This window comes from Schistocerca americana, chromosome 1 (assembly GCF_021461395.2).
Source record: "Schistocerca americana isolate TAMUIC-IGC-003095 chromosome 1, iqSchAmer2.1, whole genome shotgun sequence".
In the NCBI taxonomy this organism is placed as follows: Eukaryota; Metazoa; Arthropoda; class Insecta; order Orthoptera; family Acrididae; genus Schistocerca; species Schistocerca americana.
In genome coordinates, this window is record NC_060119.1 from 546,179,769 (window position 1) to 546,199,228 (window position 19,460).

The 19,460-nt window shown below is 40.5% G+C and overlaps 1 protein-coding gene across 1 annotated transcript in view; it reads left to right on the plus strand.

Annotated features, from left to right (window-relative positions):
• LOC124605827 (protein retinal degeneration B) overlaps positions 1-19,460 on the plus strand; it is a 575,027-nt gene that overhangs the window by 390,567 nt on the left and 165,000 nt on the right. The window contains exons 11-12 of the mRNA XM_047137749.1: positions 1,236-1,409; positions 1,896-2,058. Of these exons, the coding sequence (XP_046993705.1) occupies positions 1,236-1,409; positions 1,896-2,058 (337 nt within the window). The remainder of the gene's footprint in view (positions 1-1,235; positions 1,410-1,895; positions 2,059-19,460) is intronic.

The following is a 19,460-nucleotide window of genomic DNA, read 5'->3' on the forward strand; positions in this document are numbered from 1 at the left end:
ATGTTTCAAATGCAGTAAAACACAAATTTATGAGTCATTAAGAGACAAAGATAAGATTTGAGATGAATGGATGAAAGGGAATGGGCTGAAGAAAAGAAAGGTGAAGAAGACCGGAAATGAAGAAATTAATGAAATAGTGTGGGAATGTTTCATAAGTGTGTGGGCAAAAAACTTGCCTTTATCTGGACCCATTTTGCAGAGTGAGGCTCTAAAAGTCACTAAAGAGTTGAAATTATGGGGTTTAAGGCATCCACAGGATGGCTGGACAGATTAAAAGCTAGGCACAACATTGCGTAGAATAAAGTGTGTGGGGAAGCTAAGGATGTGCAGGAAAATGTAGCAACAGAATGAAAGACAATACTGTCCCACTTAATTGTGAAATATGATCCAAAAGATGTGTTACTGTTTTATTGTGTGCTGCCTTCAAAATCTGTAACTATTTGAGGTGAGAAGTGCACCGATGGAAAAATGTCCAAAGAAAGACTCACTGTACTGCTGTGTGCAAACATGTTAGGTGAAATGGAGAAGCCACTGGTGATTGGAAAGGTGGCAAAATCACATTGTTTCAAAAACATGGATGTCAGTAAGCTTCCAGTCACATAGTGAAGCAATAAAATGGCGTGGATGGTGAGTGGTCTTATGGAAGAATGGCTGGACTCTTTAAATGCCAAAATGAAAAAAGGAAATCACCAAGTTCTCCTTTTTTTCCTTTATTTTTAAGGTTTGAAGACAGAAAAAAATCAAATGTTTCTTGTCAATAGTATTTGGGAGAATGAAACAAGGGGAAATGTCCACCAAAGTAGGTGTACTACTTGATGGAAATGGTTGAAGTAATTGTAACAGAATGAATGAAACAGATACCAGTTGATTATCATACAGAAATGAACCTCATGATATAAGTGTGCCTACAGTGGAGGGGAGTGTATTTTGTAGTGCTGAAAACATGTACACTAATAAACAGCAAAACCATTGTAACTGCTGCTTTTGTGATATTGTGGAAATAACTATCTGGATCACTATAATAAATGAAAGTGTTTGTGATATTGCAACATCATCATGTAAAAGCTGTTTCCTTATTGAAGCATATAAATAAAATAGAAGGTGTGAACCTGAAGATACAATTTGAAATATACAGCTGCCTTTTGCCAGTTAAATACGGCAATTTTAAATGCAGATTTGATTTTATCTACAAGTTACTATTAAAATTTGCATTTTTTTCTTGTTTCTGTTCACAGATAGTATATTTTCTCAATCCTACTTGCAACGTGTGGCCAGTGAACGGAGTCGTACACTGCAGGGTGCTGGTAGTATAGATGCATCTTGTCCGGGCTCGCCCATCACATCCCCTGCCCACCAGACATGCCGCACAAGTGTACTTATACTTGTGCTGCATGCAGGAAGCATACTGGGTAAAATGTCACTCAATTTTTTCTAACATACTAATAATGTAGTAGAGGTAAACAAAATAATGTGACATGATGCCAGTTGATACAGAGGTAAGAATGTGCCCCGTAGCAGTTGAAGGATTTTTCATCATTTTCATGCAGCTCTGGTACACTGTTAGAGGACTGTAGTTTCCATGAATGTTTCTATTAATTTCATGTGCACTATTTTCGATGAACAGTTAGCACATTGCAATGCAAAATATCTATTCATCTTCATTAAACTGCTGTCTCTTGTGTAGTTTAAAGCAAAGCACTACATAACTAACAGCTAATGTAAGTGTGGAAAGAGGAGAGTTTAAATGATAATCTTATGAGACTCTTTGATATTATTCCTCTTTGTCACTAGTTAGGTTATTTCTAATAATATACTTATCTTTATCAAAGTTAAAATTTTCACTGTGGACAGTGGCTTTGCTCTTTTGGGTGTACAATTTCTTGTTATTGTTTCAGATGCAAATGTAGATTTAGCAGCTAAAAAGTCTGACATTACAACATTCCGTGGTGCATTTGAATCAGTAATGCGCCAGCACTACCCTTCTCTGATAGGGCGTGTTGCTATAAAACTGGTTTCTTGCCCTTCTGTATGTACTGAGGCCTTAGGAGTGCTATCCAGGTAATTAACACTTATTTCTAAAACAGAATACTTGGGTTTTATTTGTATGAAAGATGCTTTCATGGGCTTCTTGTTTTATTCTTTGTGGAAGTTTTAATTTTATTTTTGAAAAATATCATTAATTATTCTGCTTGTGTTTTACATGTGCACAGGTGGTTTCTCTTCAACATCTTTCCTTGATGCTGAAAGAAACATTTTGTGACTAATTTCCACATAACATGTCTTTGTTGAAGGTGATTTTAGATCAGATGACAAAGTTAAATTTCAGATTTAGATTTAAGTTTCTTGTGAAATTTTGTATTGTATTTCTCAGCCTCATGTTATGCAAATAGTATTACAGTTGGTTTTGACTTCTTAGTAAGTTGTCATTGGATGTTCTGTTTGAAGAAAAAATAAAAATTAGGGATAGTAAAATACTAGGGAACTAATGTAAAAGTATTGAGGGCACCTAGTAAGGTGGAGGATGTAGCCATCTGAAGGCTTCTGTAAAAATAGAAAAACTTGATGAAAATTACAGAAAAAGTACATTCAGTGTATGGAATACAGATGTCCATGCCCAGGTCAGTATGTTATACCATTATCCAGTCTCAGTGGCCAAAAGATGAAGTTAACTTTGTCAGAATGAAGTAACAAAGAAAGGTGTAGGAAAAGAGACACATCATTACTAGCTGCCAGAGAGTGCATCTATCTTGAAATTGACACACCAGGTGGCAACTGTCATTTACTTCCTATTGACTACCCACTATAGACATACAGTGGACACATTTGTCAGAGGATGATGATCTACAGAGACAAACCAACCCCTGCTGAAGTGACAATCCTTCTTGACATGTAAGTCACAATGAATTATACTTGAACATTACAAGAAAATATTTAAAATAATGATCAGACTGGCTAGACAACCTGCCTGGTTCCTCCCCCTTTCGTAAGGCCCACATGTAGTGGCTAGGGGTTGGGTGGACCATAGAGACTTCAAGTTAGAGGTAACAAAGGTCTGACTGGCTGAGTTTGCCAGATGGGATTACATATCTGGGCTATCATTGTCTGCAGCAGTTGAGTAACACTAGCAACAACAGTTTGACATACATATCACTCATTTAAAAGGTTGTGAATGTGATGCCACGGGAAGACAAATACAATTGCTGTGGGACTAATTCCTGGAAATAATATTCATTAAATAAAAATTCAGTTTTGAACAATAAGTGTCAACTAAGCTAACAAGTTTCCCAAAGATAAAGAAGCTTAACATGAGTGACTAAATTTCACAGCAGTGATTTAATTTTTTTGTTAGAGTTAATGAAGGATGAACCACAAAAAAATAGCCAACTGAACCCATTAAATGCTAAGATCTGTGATAGGTAGCAGATACTTTAAGAACAGAAGTAAGTCCCCTAGTAATCAAACATAGTATGTGTGCATCAACAAAAAAATTAGAAAACAACATGGATAATCCATTACTAAAGTCATGGTGATATTACTAGGTTGGTTATAGATAAACATAGATATTAGGATTCACCTGGGGGCAGGCAGTTATTCAAAGTCAGAATTAACCATTTCGTGAAGCTAAATTGAAGTACACTACCTAAATAAGTTAAACAAAATACAAAATTTGATGCATTAACATAGCATGATCAGTGTTTTCTAGTAAAATATGAAAATTACATGTATGGGTAGTATCAGGATGGACATGAAAGTGAAGCAGAACTTGATTTGTGAAGAACAATGGTTTGATCACAAGTCTGTAGTAAAAAGGTAAGCAGGTGTTTTTTGAATGTGTCAGAGAAAAGGGCACACTGTAAGAGGATACATTTTTATGAAAGGTTTTCAAAGATGTGACCACCTGTTCAGTCCATGGTGGGTTTTGGAGGACAAAAACATTGTGTATTATATTTGGCTTCCATCTCACTTTTAACATGAGGGCAGTAATTCACAGAAAATCAGATGAGTCTAAGAGATTTAGCCCAGAGATCACAGGTTAAGGTATTTGACAAAGTAAGTTTCTATGTTAGGAAGATAGTTATTTTGGAGTGTGCTTACAGGTACACTATAGACAGAGACAGCAAGTCCTTTCTGGCACTGCATCTCATCATTCTTGCATTCCAATGTGAGATTGTGGCTTGGCCATGACATTTTCTGTTAGTGTAGCAGAAAACAATTGAATGCTTTGAGTATGCAAATCAAAAGTGGGATGATGACTCCATAAATTTAAAGGATACAGGCACAATATTCAGTGTCAATGAAATACAAGAGCATTAAATGAGAATACAGACATTTGCCCATACAGGTTCACCTCTAAGAGTAAGAAAAAATACTTATCCTTTTTAATGAATAGGAGGCACGTTACACCAACAAGTGGCACAATGATCACGGCACATACAGTATTGTAATGGGTGCTACATTGTGACAGATAAATAGTGAACAAAACTGCAACACAGACAGTGACAACATGAGTATAGAAAAGGAGAAACAATGGAGGAAGGTTCCCAACAGCAGAGACCTGTATGTAGGGAGGGGACATTGGTGTAAGATGCAGTACTAGAACTCATTGTATCTGGGTAGAATGGATTTGATAATGAACTATGTAGAAATGATGCATGAATGAGTTGCTCCTTTCAAGCTAGATTTAATAAATGTGCTGTGACACCATCAGCTAGAAGTGTAAGTCAACAGAGATCAGAATGCTGACAACTTGAGATGTTGGGTGTTCTGCTGGATTCAGTGTCGTTCGTGCACAATATTTCGACACCATGACTCTCTGTCTTCATCAGGTGCTACCTGAGGCTGTTTGGCATGCGGATGTTCCAGGTGTTCCGTATACCACCCACGCCTAGCAGTGTCCTCAGGTGTTCGCTCTTCAGTGTGGTGCACGTATCTACGTGCTGTCCTTCCCTTTTCAGTCCAGTGCAATTCCTGGCATTTCCTCTGCAGTCCACTCCCACTAGAAACATTCTTAGGCATTTCCTCTTTGACCTTCAGATTCCACTAGAAGCATCCTGTGTCATTCTTTTATGTGGAGTTCTGCTGCTGCCCACATTGCATTTTCAGCAACTCTTGGTGCAGGATTCTAGGCTCTACTGAGTTGATATCCAGAGTCATGATTCGAGAGGCTTTCTGTTAGTTTTATCTCTATAGACTAAACACTGTCCCAATATCTGGGGGTCTGTACAAGAACCCTCATGTCATCATAATTAATGGAATGATTGAGTTCTGGACAGTGCTCGACAAAGGCTGATTTAGTTGTCTATCTAGTCGGTGAGCCTTTGATGTTCTTTGCATCTGATGTCCACTGCCCTAGTTGTTTGGCCAATGTATGGCATGCCATATTGGCAAGATAAGATATATTATAAATCCATTGTTTTTGTAGTCTCAGGTCAGCTTCCATATTTCCCAGTAGTCCTCTTATTGTGGTATGTGGACAACACACACACTTGATGTTACACGTCCTGAGAATCCAGTTGATTTTGGCAGAAATAGATCCTGCAAGGAGCAGGTACACCACAGTCCTTGCTTCATCTTACTCTGCTTCTAGATCACGTGGTGGAGTGGCTATTTGAAGGACCTTCTGAATCTGCTTGGCCATCTATCCTATCTTACAGACCACTGATCGTTATGCTCTATTTCTACTGCCAAACTATCTGGGTCTGACAAAATGGATGCTCTATGGACCAGTGTCTTCAGAACACTATTCCTTTGTGCTGGGTGGTGGCAGCTGCTGGCTTGCAGATATAAATCGGTGTGTGTAGGTCTGCGATACATGCTGTGGCCAAATAACCCACCTGTTCTCCCCTGCTTTCCTTTTGACAAGTAAATTCAGAAAGTGAAACTGGCCGCCCTTTTCCAGTTCCACAGTCAACTTAATATTTGGGTGGCATGAATTAAGAGGTTCCAGAATATCATTGACCCTATCTCTTCCATGAGACCAGATCACAAAGTTATCATCCGCATACCTGAAGAAGTATATGGGCTTATATTTAACTGCCTCTAATACCACCTCCTCAGATCTTACCATGCCTGCATTGGCAACCATAGGAGACAGGGAGCTGCCCATGGCTACACCTTCTGTCTGATCATAATATTGGCCCCCATACAGAAAATAAGTTGATGTCAGTACATGACTGAATAGGTACATCATCAAATTTCTCTGCATCGGCTACATTGAGTCTGTCAGTAACACTCTAGTGAATAGGGATACCACATGAAAATTAACCGTTATGTTAGGTTCTGTAATATGTAAATTCTTGTAACTTTTTGCAGGTCCTCAAAGTTGCGGATGTAGTGAATACAATTCCCCACATTTGAGAACAAATAATTCCTTCAAGCATAAGGCTGTTGATTACACTGATGTACCAATCCTGTTAACAATTGGGCACAGTGACACACCCTCTTTATGGACTGTCAGCAGCCCACATAGTCTACGTGGAACTAGTGCTCTCTATCATAGTTATTTAATGACCTTGCCAGGAATGCTGATTTCCTTCAAGAGAGCCCTTGTCTTCTTCACTTTGTCCATAGTTCCATGCTTCAAAAGTCTGTAGGCAGAGTCCTCCAGAAGTTGACACACTTCCTCATTATAATCAGCCTACTGCAAAACAACTGTGGAGTTCCCTTCATCTTCTGGCAACATTATGATGATGCTGTATCCCAGGAGTCTCTTGCGAATGAGGTGTTAGCTTTTGGAGGCTTTGTCTTGGTTAGTGCCCTGCAGGTCTCGTGGCAGCCACATTTGCTGAAAGTGTGTTGGCTGCTTGCTCAATTGCACTGATGAAACCTGAAATGGTCACATTTCTAGGAATCATTGTGTTGTGGAGACGTTTTCGGAGTACTTTCAGAGTGATATCATCAAACTGCTAGCCACTCAGGTTAATCACTGTGCGAGTGTCGCCCTTCTGCTGTGCTTTCATATCCCTGCTATAGACCAAGGGGCAGTGCCTACCCTGTCCCAATCTTCAGCTGCTAAGGAAGCTGCCATTTACAGACGAAGGTGTAATAGCTCCCTGCTACCACATCTAGCCTGTGGCACATATCTCAAATCCACTTTCTCACAAGTGCCTTGCTGGCCACTCTGCAGTTGGTGCGATTTTAAATCTTGGCAAAATCTGATATTATTTTTCCATCTCGATATCTCAGCTGGGAACAGACAGAATTTGGAATCTTCCCTTTCCACTGTTGAAACTTGTCCAGATTTTTTATATTTTGGTGCATCTCCTCCCCATAGAATCTCTTGATGTGGTTCTTCAGGCTTTCCCAGCTATATGTTGACATCTTGAGATGTCCTGATATTCTCCCAGATATCAGCATCATTCGTGCACAATATTTCAACAATGTGACTTGTCATCTTCATCAAATATTTTCAAAATATCTTCTGATTCAGGTCACTTTCTTTGTCTTCTGACGCAGTAACAGACCCTTGAATTTTCCTGGGACATTTTTTTCTGTCCAAAACTGTTCAGCATCAATTGCTTCTGCTTCTTGTACACTGACCAGTGCTGTTCCATGTGGAATTATTACTTCTTGTGACCCAAAATTTTCTAAGCACACACAGGAGCACATATTTCTCCATTAACACTTTGACGTCTGCACATGTCGTACAAATTTATTTGCTTGGTGCCGGCAGTGCTAATTTGGATTACTTGGCTTGTTGCTGGCCATTATTGACATTATTGGGAGATTATAAATCGTTATGTTTTACTAATCTCATCGTTAGTTCTCATAAGTTCTCAACCTTTTTCCCCTACTTTCATGAAATTTTGAAGATATACATACGTAAATAAACACAAATTTTGTTTATTTGCATTGTCTTTGGTACTCAATATTTCTCTTTCATATGATATGCAGCCAAACATAACACCACAAGACTTGCATATTGAGTTTTGTGTTTTTGTGTTTTGGAATGTATGTGGCAGTTTCTTCGTTTTCATTTAATCGTTTTGAAAATACATAGGCCTGTTGGTGTTGCTTTATGTGACCGGGAAGTCTGTCAACTGGATCATGATGAGATGTATGCAATGTAGTGGCAACCTCCAAGTTTTGCTCCACACGTTCTTCATAAATAATCATATCGTCTCTTTTGTCTGCTATGATGAAAGGGCACAAGTGCTTATAAAAACAAAAGAACTTGTTGAAATGTGTAACTTATTGTTACCTAAACAAAGCACCAACAGAATGCAAAAGATACTAAAGTGCTGTCGCCGGCCACTGCGCGATACTATGCTGATGATACCACTGTGGTGTCGCCAGCCATGAGCAATACTATGCACATGACACCACTGTGGTGTCACCAGCCGTTGACCGCTATTTTGCTCACGACACCACTGTGGTGTCGCTGAGTGGCAGAGTGTTAATACTTTCAGCTCAGCAAATTCCTCTTTTTGCATGCACTTGGTGGCTCTCTAGAACTCCATTACTGCTGAGGGACTCAACCAGAAAGATAATTCCTGTGGACTCTTGTGTTTGTCGCTCCAGTCTATCACGTATGATTTTTGGGGTGCATATCTTTGACTCTAAGATACATATTTTATTGTAAACGGAGGGATAAAATGCATATTGTAGCATAAACAAAGGGAATAGCCCCTTTGCTGTGGATTACTGGTAGCCTTTGTAGTTTCATTGCTGCCAAACCAGTGCATCACACCACCCATTTGGACAGTTTGCACCTGTAAGTCCACAGCTCCCAGAAAGTCGGAAGAAAATAATACCCAAGAACAACATTGAAATGCTGTCCGCTCTTTTTGAGCATCTCCATGTCAAATTCATGTTTTTCCTTACCACTCTCCATATGCACACAGAATATTCCCAGGGGAATAATATTTTCTGCACCTGATCCACTGTTGTGTCAGTACGGCAACTTTAAAACATATTTATCACCAGAGACCAAAAGTAATAGGCTCACCTGAGTGCTCAGGTCTCTCATGACTCTTGCTGGTTTTCCATTTCTATTGCTTTCTACAATCATGTTTGCCACCGCTCCTAGTCCTGGACACTAACAGGATCAACTAATTTTAATGGGAGATGATAGTGACAGCTACACCAGTTCCTGTTGCACCATCTTATCCATACACAGTCACAGTTAGGACTTCAGTGACTGTATCTACAGTGAGAGCAGAAGGAGGTTTGACAACAGTTGCATGCTCTTGGCACTTGCAACATATAAAATTTGTCTTCATAGTGAATATATGACAAAAATCATTCACTTGAAAGGAGAATGAGACAAAATGTCTAGAGGCGTCCCTCAGCAGTGCAAGGCACAAAGATTCGCATGGAGATGGGGGGCAAAGCTACCTTTGTTTCTCCCCCTATTTGCAGATCTATCCCCTTGATAAACACATTCACAGTCCTCACCTTTGCCTCTTCTGGGAGCACACAATTTCTCCCTTTACCTGACTGCAGGACAGAAGTACAATACATATTACAAAAGTGCCTCAGAATCTTTCCCTGTCTACTGATGGAGAGTGGAAAGCTGAACACAGTGAAAACTTGCCCCTTTTTGTCAATGTATTGGTTAGATAATCCTTTTGGCACACAAATCAAAGCTGCTGACACTGCACAGTGGCTTAATTGAGTCTACATATGATCGTACAGTAGATCTCTAGTCAACTTTAGACTTACAATATTCAGTTGAAACGCATCAAGATAAGAACAGATTCAGTCAACATCAGTCATGTTTGATAAAATGTAATGACATTTTCTGACATCTTCCTTGAAAACAGAGATATGTAGTTAATAGCAGGGGAAACAGTTAATCACACTGGAATGCAATATGAGAGAAGTAGTTTAAGCATACATAATGGAATTGTCAAGCGTTGCTGGAATACATAAAGTGATCAAATGGCAGGTCTTGTTTTGCTTGTTTGCTTGCTTACTTTTTAAGGGCAAGGGCCACTGAGGTGGCAAAGCTTTAAGGGGATCTGCACTAACCGATACTGCAGCTCCCTCCATTTGAGAGCATGTAGTAGGCATCTTAAAAAAAGTAAACACTAACACGTGAAAATACATAGACACAAAAATACTACTCCCTTCTCAGACAGTTTTGCATTCTCAGCAGTGCAGGTCAACAGCTGTAAAGCTGTGCTTTAGTGAAGCTTACCGTTGTTGACTTGATGTCAGTGTGGCAGCGACATGGTGAGGTGTTAACAGCTTGTGGTCTTGTGGCTGTGACCACATGCTGGCAGTAAACTTGTGACTACATCTCATAACAAATAGTAGCTGATTGTGATGTGTGGAGGCTCAGAATGTGCTGATTGTAGGTTGCCCGCAATCACACGAAGAGTTGCCGACAGTTGCGTAGTGAGTGGCACAGAGACCTCAAGCAGTGGTGCCATGTGCAAATAGCACAGTCACCCTATCTGTTCTCTTGTCAGCCAGTTAGCATCAAATGTGGCTACTGTAGAAAATGTGTGCCACAAAATTATGGTCTGTCTTTAGACCAAATGGTGATGGTGCAGGGATCCCATTTGTGACACCAGTTTCTGCAGGTGTTGGGGGGCCTGGTCATGTTGATCATGATGTGGCATCTGAAGACATTCTTATAAATGAAAAAAGTTGGTTAGAAATTGCAGACAGTATGCATTCAAAGAGATAGAGGGGCTGGCCAGTACTTACCTCAGCTCAGTACAGCCGATAGATACACAAAAAGCAGAACCGAAAATTTACGTTCCTAGCTTTCGGAACAAATGTTCCTTCATCAGGGAGGAGAGAGGGGAAAGAAAGGGAAGAAGGGAAAGTGGATTCAGTTACTCACAACCCAGGTTATGAAGCAACAGGGAAGGAAAACAGGGAGGGTAGCAAGGATGGAGGCATGGTTGTCAGAGGGAAGCCAAAGATATTCTACTGTAAGTACTGTGCCAGCTTCAAACCAAAGAGGATGCAACAGAAGTAAAGAGGTATACAGTATAAAGATAAACAAAACTATGAAGGATGAATAGATGCGTGAATGGCTAAAGAGGAAAGGTAAACAAGAGAAGACTGAAGAGTAAATGGGAGTGAGGTTGTTTAACGTAGGTTCAGTCCTGGGGGATGGCGGGATGAAAGAATGTGTTGGAGTGCAAGTTCCCATCTCCGCAGTTCAGAGGGACTGGTGTTGGGTGGGAGAAGCCAAATGGCACATACGGTGTAGCAGGTTCCTAGGTCCCTAGAATTATGCTGGAGGGCATGCTCCGCTACTGGGTATTGGACATCTCCTATGCGGACAGTTTGTCTGTGTCCGTTCATGCGCTCAGCCAGTTTAGTTGTTGTCATACCGATGTAAAAGGCTGTGCAGTGCAGGCATGTCAGCTGATAAATGACATTTGTAGTTTCACACGTGGCCCTGCCTTGAATTGTGTATGTTTTACCAGTAGTGGGGCTGGAGTAGGTGGTTGTCGGGGCATGCATGGGGCAGGTTTTGCAGCGGGGTCGGTTACAGGGGTAGTAACCGCTGGGTAGAGAAGGTAGTCTGGGAATATTGTAGGGTTTAACAAGGATGTTACAGAGGTTAGGGGGGCGGTGACGAAAGGCAACTCTGGGTGGTGTGGGGAGAATTTTGTCAAGGGATGATCTCATTTCAGGGGTTGACTTGGGAAAGTCATATCCCTGGCGGAGTAATTTGTTGATGTATTCGAGGCCAGGATAATATTGGGTGACAAGGGGGATGCTTCTGTGTGGTCTGGGGGTAGGAACATTGTTGTTGGACGGGGAGGAATGTATTGCTCGGGAGATCTGTTTGTGGACAAGGTCTGCAGGATAGTTGCGGGAGAGGAAAGCACTGGTCAGGTTATTGGTGTAATTGTTGAGGGATTCATCACTGGAGCAGATACGTTTGCCACGAATATCTAGGCTGTAGGGAAGGGAACGTTTGATGTGGAATGGATGGCAGCTATCAAAGTGAAGGTACTGTTGTTTGTTTGTGGGTTTGATATGGACAGAGGTGTGGATGTGAGCTTCAACAAGATGAAGGTCAACATCCAGGAAGGTGGCTTGGGTTTTGGAGAAGGACCAGGTGAAATTCAGATTCGAAAAGGAGTTGAGGTTATGGAGGAAATTAAGGAGTGTTTCTTCACCATGAGTCCAGACCACAAAGATGTCATCCATAAACCTATACCAGGCCAGGGGAAGCAGCTGTTGGGTCTTCAGGAAAGCCTCCTCCATGCGGCCCATGAAGAGGTTAGCATAGGACGGAGCCATCCTGGTTCCCATGGCCGTTCCCCTGATTTGTTTGTAGGTCTGGCCTTCAAAGGTGAAGTAATTATGGGTTAGGATGAAGTTGGTAAGTGTGCTAAGGAACGAGGTTTTTGGAAGATCTTCGGGTGGGCGTTGGGAGAAATAGTGCTCAAGGGCAGAGAGACCATGGGTATGTGGGATGTTTGTGTAAAGGGATGTAGCATCTATGGTGACAAGAAAGGTTTCAGGTGGGAGAGGAGTAGGAATGGATTTGAGGCATTCTAGGAAGTGGTTTGTGTCTTTGCTGTAGGATGGGAGTGTGCGGGTGATAGGTTGGAGGTGTTGGTCTACCAGAGCTGAGATACGTTCTGTTGGGGCTTTGAAGCCTGCTACAATGGGACGGCCAGGATGGTTCTCTTTGTGGATTTTGGGTAATAGGTGGAAGGTAGGAGTACGGGGCTCAGGTGGAGTGAGTAAGTCTATGGAAGCCGTTGTGAGGGACCTTGGATTTTTAGGATTTTCTGCAGCTCAGTCTGGATGGAGGGAATGGGATCCTGGGTAACAGCTTTGTAGGTTGAGGTGTCGGAGAGTTGACGCAGTCCTTCTGCCACATACTCCACACGGTCAAGTACCACAGTTGTGGAGCCTTTATCCGCCAGGAGGATGACAATAGAGCGGTCTGTTTTCAGCTCCTTAATGGCACGGGATTCAGCTGGGGTGATGTTGGGGGTTGTCGGGATGTTCTTCAAGAAGGACTGGGAGGCAACACTGGATGTGAGGAATTCCTGAAATGTCTGCAAGGGATGGTTTTGGGGGAGGGGAGGAGGATCCCTTTGAGAAGGCGGTCGGAACTGTTCCAGACAGGGTTCAACACTGGGTCTAGTATTTGAGCGCATAAACGGACACAGACAAACTGTCCGCCTAGGAGATGTCCAATACCCAGTAGCGGAGCATGCCCTCCAGCATAATTCTAGGGACCTAGGAACCTGCTACACCGTATGTGCTATTTGGCTTCTCCCACCCAACACCAGTCCCTCTGAACTGCGGAGATGGGAACTTGCACTCCAACACATTCTTTCATCCCGCCATCCCCCAGGACTGAACCTACGTTAAACAACCTCACTCCCATTTACTCTTCAGTCTTCTCCTGTTTTCCTTTCCTCTTTAGCCATTCACGCATCTATTCATCCTACATAGTTGTGTTTATCTTTATACTGTATACCTCTTTACTTCTGTTGCATCCTCTTTGGTTTGAAGCTGGCACAGTACTTACAGTAGAATATCTTTGGCTTCCCTCTGACAACCATGCCTCCATCCTTGCTACCCTCCCTGTTTTCCTTTCCTGTTGCTTCATAACCTGGGTTGTGAGTAACTGAATCCACTTTCCCTTCTTCCCTTTCTTTCCCCTCTCTCCTCCATGATGAAGGAACGTTTGTTCCGAAAGCTAGGAACGTAAATTTTCGGTTCTGCTTTTTGTGTATCTATCGGCTGTACTGAGCTGAGGTAAGTACTGGCCAGCCCCTCTATCTCTTTGTTAGTATTTGTTTCACATCATTATATGAGATTTTCCATTAATCATTTAGACAGTATGCATTCTATGTACAGAATACTGATGGGCAATATGCCCATGGAAATAAAATGTTGGAGAATAGTAATGTTCCAAAATTTAGATTTAAGTTGTATTTAAATGAAAACATCATTTGTTCCATTTTCAAATTTAGATTACTACTCTCATGCAAAATAAATGTAAAATCACTTGATAATATAATGTAATTGGATGGATTAAAAAAACTACAATCGGAAGAGGGTGAAGGAAAATGAATAGTGAGGTTTGGGAAATGGGGAGAATTCATAAAAATCATCCAGAACCCCGGGTCAAAGGAGACTTGGCTGAAGGAATGAGAAGGAAGAATGATCGTTGGGAATGCACTGGATGAGATTTGAAAACCTGATATCTTCGAGGTGAAAGATAGATTAATATGCAAGGCAGAAATTACTGACAAAACATTGTGCATAAGTAAATAAGAGCAGATAGCTAAGTGTATTGTGTGTGGTACCAAAGGGAGCCAGGGAAAAACAGACAGGTCAGATAATAAAAGATGTAAAAAACTAAAAGGAAGTGAAGCAAAGAATAATTATTGAAAAGGAAAGCTGAGAACAAAGAAATTAAGGTAAATTAAGGCCAGGTAGGTGGTGAGAACGAGAGACACGTAATACCAGTTCCCACCTGCTGAGGTTTGAGAAACGTGTCAGGGAGAGGAATCCAGATTGAATGTGTGGTGAGACAGGCAACAAGGTCATGACTGTCATCCTGTAGAGCATACTCTACAACAAGATATTCTGTGCTGAAACCATATACCCTTAGTGGTAGTCCAGTGTGTATACGTGCACAAGAAAAAAAAATTCCCGGATTTTTCCCGGATTTGCTGATTAAAAATAAATTTTCTCCCGGGTCAAAATACACTTTTTCCATGTTAAGTGACAGTATACTTTTCCTTGGAATAGTAAAACTTATCAATCTTTTAAACGGTTATGGTATTCTACACCGGCATAGAATTTCCCGGCTCTTTAGAAAACCAAACTCAGCAAAAAAAAAAAAAAAAAAGTTTTGGAAAGATCTTTGATGTGCAGCAACATGAACACTGCATATTTTTGTATCACTAAGTATAAATTTGACTTCCACCAAATACCACATGTGACTTTCCGAAGCTTTGAAATTGTGATTGCAAAGCGCTTTTGTAAGCCAGTCATAGCTCATGTCACATTATTTTGCCAGATGATGACAGCGGATATTCAGAGCCTGGGAAGCATGATGCAGTTAGCCACTAACAATATCACTGTTAAGTAGCGCATATACACAAATTGGAAAAGTTAATATACATATACATAGTGTTGCTAAAAGAAAATCAAAGCTTTCACATATAATATTGGTTTCAAAAATTAATAATCTGCAAGAGAAGCTAAACTTTCACATTTTAGTAAAATTTTTAATAATGACATAAATGTTTGATCTGGGCTCAAAATTTTTCTAAATGGTCGTCCTCAAAGAGAGTCAAACGCTCTGTGATTTAAGAAATTCATCGTACATTCTCGCACACAGTTCAGCTTACATAAAAGGAAATTTACTTGGAAAGTATCGCTTTTCAAACATACATTTGCAATATTTTCCTGTGACCCTGTTAATAGGTTTGTTTCAGCAACTGTCGGAGAGCGCAGCAATGATGGCACAGGAAGCCCGTATGTTCGTACATGTAAAACATTAAAAGATCTTAGATTGTGGCATTAAAAAAACAAGACATCAGAGGATACTCCAAGAGTATCGGAATTTCATGAACCACACTAAAAAGCATAATTCGTCTTACAGTGCACATTCGTATGTCCAGATTCGGATGTAAATTTTCTTGGAGTACCAGTACTACATTATCTCATGTTTGGTTCTTCACTATGGCATAATGCCATATGTGTTAGAAGATGAAAAGATGCACTTTTTTAATGCAATGAACAGTTGAATAGAATTAAACACTTTGTTTCAAAAAAATTGAGTGCCTCAGCAGAAAAGATTGATAAAAGCCAAATTTCTTTAGCAGACCTACAAAAATAACTTCATTGTTCTGCAAGGCGATTAGTGCTTGACTGTACAAAAGGTGGAAATAGAACAAAATCTGAAACTAATAACGTATTTTAGCCTTCCGTAATTATGTGAATGTATTTTAATCCACTTGATAACTCCCGGCCACACAAATCCGTTTTGTTTTCATTTGACATAGAGCAATAACGAAGAGGAAACACAAAATGACTAAATGTAAACATGGGTCATGAGGAAACTATCCACCTTCCCACTACAACTCTGACTGCTCTGTGCATCAGCACTGGCTCAACGATTTTTGCGAATCGCGGCAATACTAAATAGTGGTGCCCTCTTCCCCCCACCCCCTCCCCCCTACCCTCGAGTGTTTGAGGTAGGACAAAAAAAAGCTTTTCAAAAATATGTTCATTTTGTAGCACACATCTTTCAGAGAGTCTGATATAAAACATGTGTTCGAGGAAATGTAAGACATGTTATTTGGTCTTACGTGTGCCAAAGTGCAGTGCCACACCTCTTACACAGCATTCTTTCATTGCACGTCACTGTATTTTGCTCTGTGGAATTCAAATCCATAATAATCAAACTATATTCAGAACAGTGGAAATTAAAATGTCCTTGGTGCCTCTCCTGTTCCCAGTTGGCCGGTTTGACATCCAGCCCCTCTTTTTTTAAAAAAAGTAAAGAAACCTTGCTATTAATATTGGATGGGATTATTTGTAACCTGGAGAACAAGAACTCTTCAGAAAATTTGCACTCTTTATTGCCTATCAGCTAATAACTTGCTTTTTTTGTTTAACAAAAATTAAATATAGGATATGTGAAACCAATGAAGACAAGTGACGAGCAAGACAGTACACATTTCTTCAATCCTCAAGTCCTAGCATTTTTTTCTCTCTCTAACCTTGCTACAGCTTTACATAGCATGCTTTCCTTTCTGTGAGAGAATCTATTACCTCATCAAACTTTATCAAATGTTTTGCATGAAAAAATGAAATGTCGTTGTCTAATACTGAAAAAGCTGTTAATACAAACAGTACCCAAGACTGGTGTGGTTTCTCAATCTCACTATGTGTATTTTGTCACTGTCTGCTAGATAAAATGAAATAGGCCTGCCCAATACTGCAACAATTGTAACTCACACCAAATAAACGAGACTGTTTTGGCAGAAATGATCACTCTCTTTTTTTTTTTTTAAACATGACAGAATATGATTCACAAAGTTCCAATATCAAATCCCTATTAGGCCTACTACAAACAAAAAGCTTTATGTTCGGAAATAGTTTCGCATTTCATTCTTACGCTCCAGCTTCTCAAGCGTGAGATCAAAAAGTAGTAGTACGAAATTTTTATATAAACTATGAATCGTCATATTCTTCCGTAATTTGTCTGATTTCCCCATTTCTCCTCCTTCCTCATTCTAACAATCAATCTTGTCCTCACTAGTTCTGTAACTGTTCCTGCCAGTGTCAAAACTTATTCTCCGGTTAACTTCACTAACCCTGCCACAATCAACGGCTTAGATATTCCGCATTTATTCTCCAGTTAGGTGTTATTACATGTTCGTACAACACGTTTTCTGTGCTACTTACAGAATAGAACCTAGGCAGCTGTTACCAGGGTCTGTACATCCGGCCGTTACTAGTGTAGCAGTCTGGCCAAAAATTTTCTATCAAAATTTCATTTTCTTCGATACACCGAGAAGATTACGTATTCTCTTTTTTACATGTTATTACTGTTAGTCGTTTATTTTCACTCTGGTAGTCTGAATCTATGGATTTTGCTGGTAATTATAACAATGCTGATCATTTGAAAACCCAGTCAACCACATAAATGAACAGCGATTGGCAATCAGCCATTCGGCTTTATTCCACTAAGCTCGTATAGCCCCATTCCCTTCTGTCTGCAGGCAGTTTATTTTGAGATGTGATGGAGATTCCCCTGGCAGAGACACAACGTACACTGTGCACACATTCAAAAATTAACTTATGATTCATTCAGAAATGAACTTACAATATGTTCAAAAACCAACAGGGATGCTTTTCAAAATCTATGAATAATTGATAGACAAGCGTGCGCTGGATACTAGGCGCTTTGTGAAACTAGGTTTTTTCCTCAAGAATATGAATTTGGTGCCCCACCCCTGAAATTGCCGCCTGGGGTGGATACCCCAGTTTGCCCCCAGTAAATCTGGCAGCTTGCGCGTGCCAGTAAAATTTTCCGGGTAGCATCTTGCTGCTACTTCTTATACAGCTAACAGCCACACTTCTATAGCCAGAAGCAGGAGAAGTTACTATAAATGCATGATTCAACTGTGCATGTGCATGAGCCCCCTTGCGACTGCTCAAACGAATCTAATATAAACAGTTGTGACGACACGCTCATTGGAGTGAGACACACGAGACGTCGGCCTCGCATCAGAGGCAATTTGTTGTTATGAAGCATTGAACAGTCTTCGTAAAGCTGTTGACACATTTTGCTGTTGGCAGACGCTCATATGAGCACTATGTTTTGTTGTTATATATAGCACATTTCCTTTGCAACTCAAGCTTTATCTTCGTTTTTTTATCATTCATGTTCTATTGCTGCAATATTATTCTACAGTAGTAGGATACAGTAGAATCCTGTGTTAGAGTATTGTTTCTTATGTGTCAAAATTACAAAAATTTAACTGAAAACTAAAATAAAACTAAAATAAAAAAAATCCCAGAATTCCAAAAAATTCCCGGGTTTTTCCCGGTTTTCTCCCGGATGAAAAAATTCCTGGGTTTTTCCCGGTTGTCCTGGGTGATATACAGCCTGTAGTCACACCAGTATAAGAGGCCGAATAGTGTTTACTTACATAACGGCTGGTACACAACATATGTTGTTTCAAAGGTGGCTCTCCCTTGTTCAGTATATGTCTTGCTAGCTACGGGGCTGGTGTAGCTGTTGGTAGGTGGGTGCATAGGGCAAGTCTTATAGCGGGAACAATCACAGAGGTAGGAGCCACAGGGTAGGAAAATGTGTGTGGATGTAACATGGGGTCTGACAAGAATGTTTCAGAGATTGGGAGGGTGATAAAAAGATATTCTATGTGGGGTGACAAAATGTCAAAACGAATGGATCAAAAGGTACTGGCAGAAGTAAAGCTGTGAGGACGGGGCGTGAGTTGTGCTTGGGTAACTCAGTTGGTAGAGCATTTGCCCGCGAAAGGCAAAGGTCCCGAGTTCGAGTCTTGGTCCGGCACACAGTTTTAATCTGCCAGGAAGTTTCAGAATGGATCTCATTCCAGGGCATGATTTTTTGAAGAATAGCCTTGTCAAAATAGTTTATTTATAAATCTTCAAGACCATGATATTACTAAGTAACAAGAGGTGTACTCTTAAGTTGTTTTTTTTCAGGGTCAGGAATACCGGAATTGAACTGGACAGCCCAGGAAATCTGCTTTTGAACTAGGGTCGTGGAGTAATAATGTCCAATGAAGGCTGAGGTGAGAATGGTGATTTATTGCTATAAAGAGTCTGCATCAGAACAGATTTGTTTGCCTTGAATGCTAAGGCTGTATGGGAGGAAATATTTGACAGGAAAAGGATGGCAACTGTCAAAATGTAAGTACTGTTGTTTGTTAGTGGATTTAATGTGGACAGAAGTGTGTAGCTGACTCTTGGACAGGATGAGGTCAGCATCAAGGAAAACGGCATTG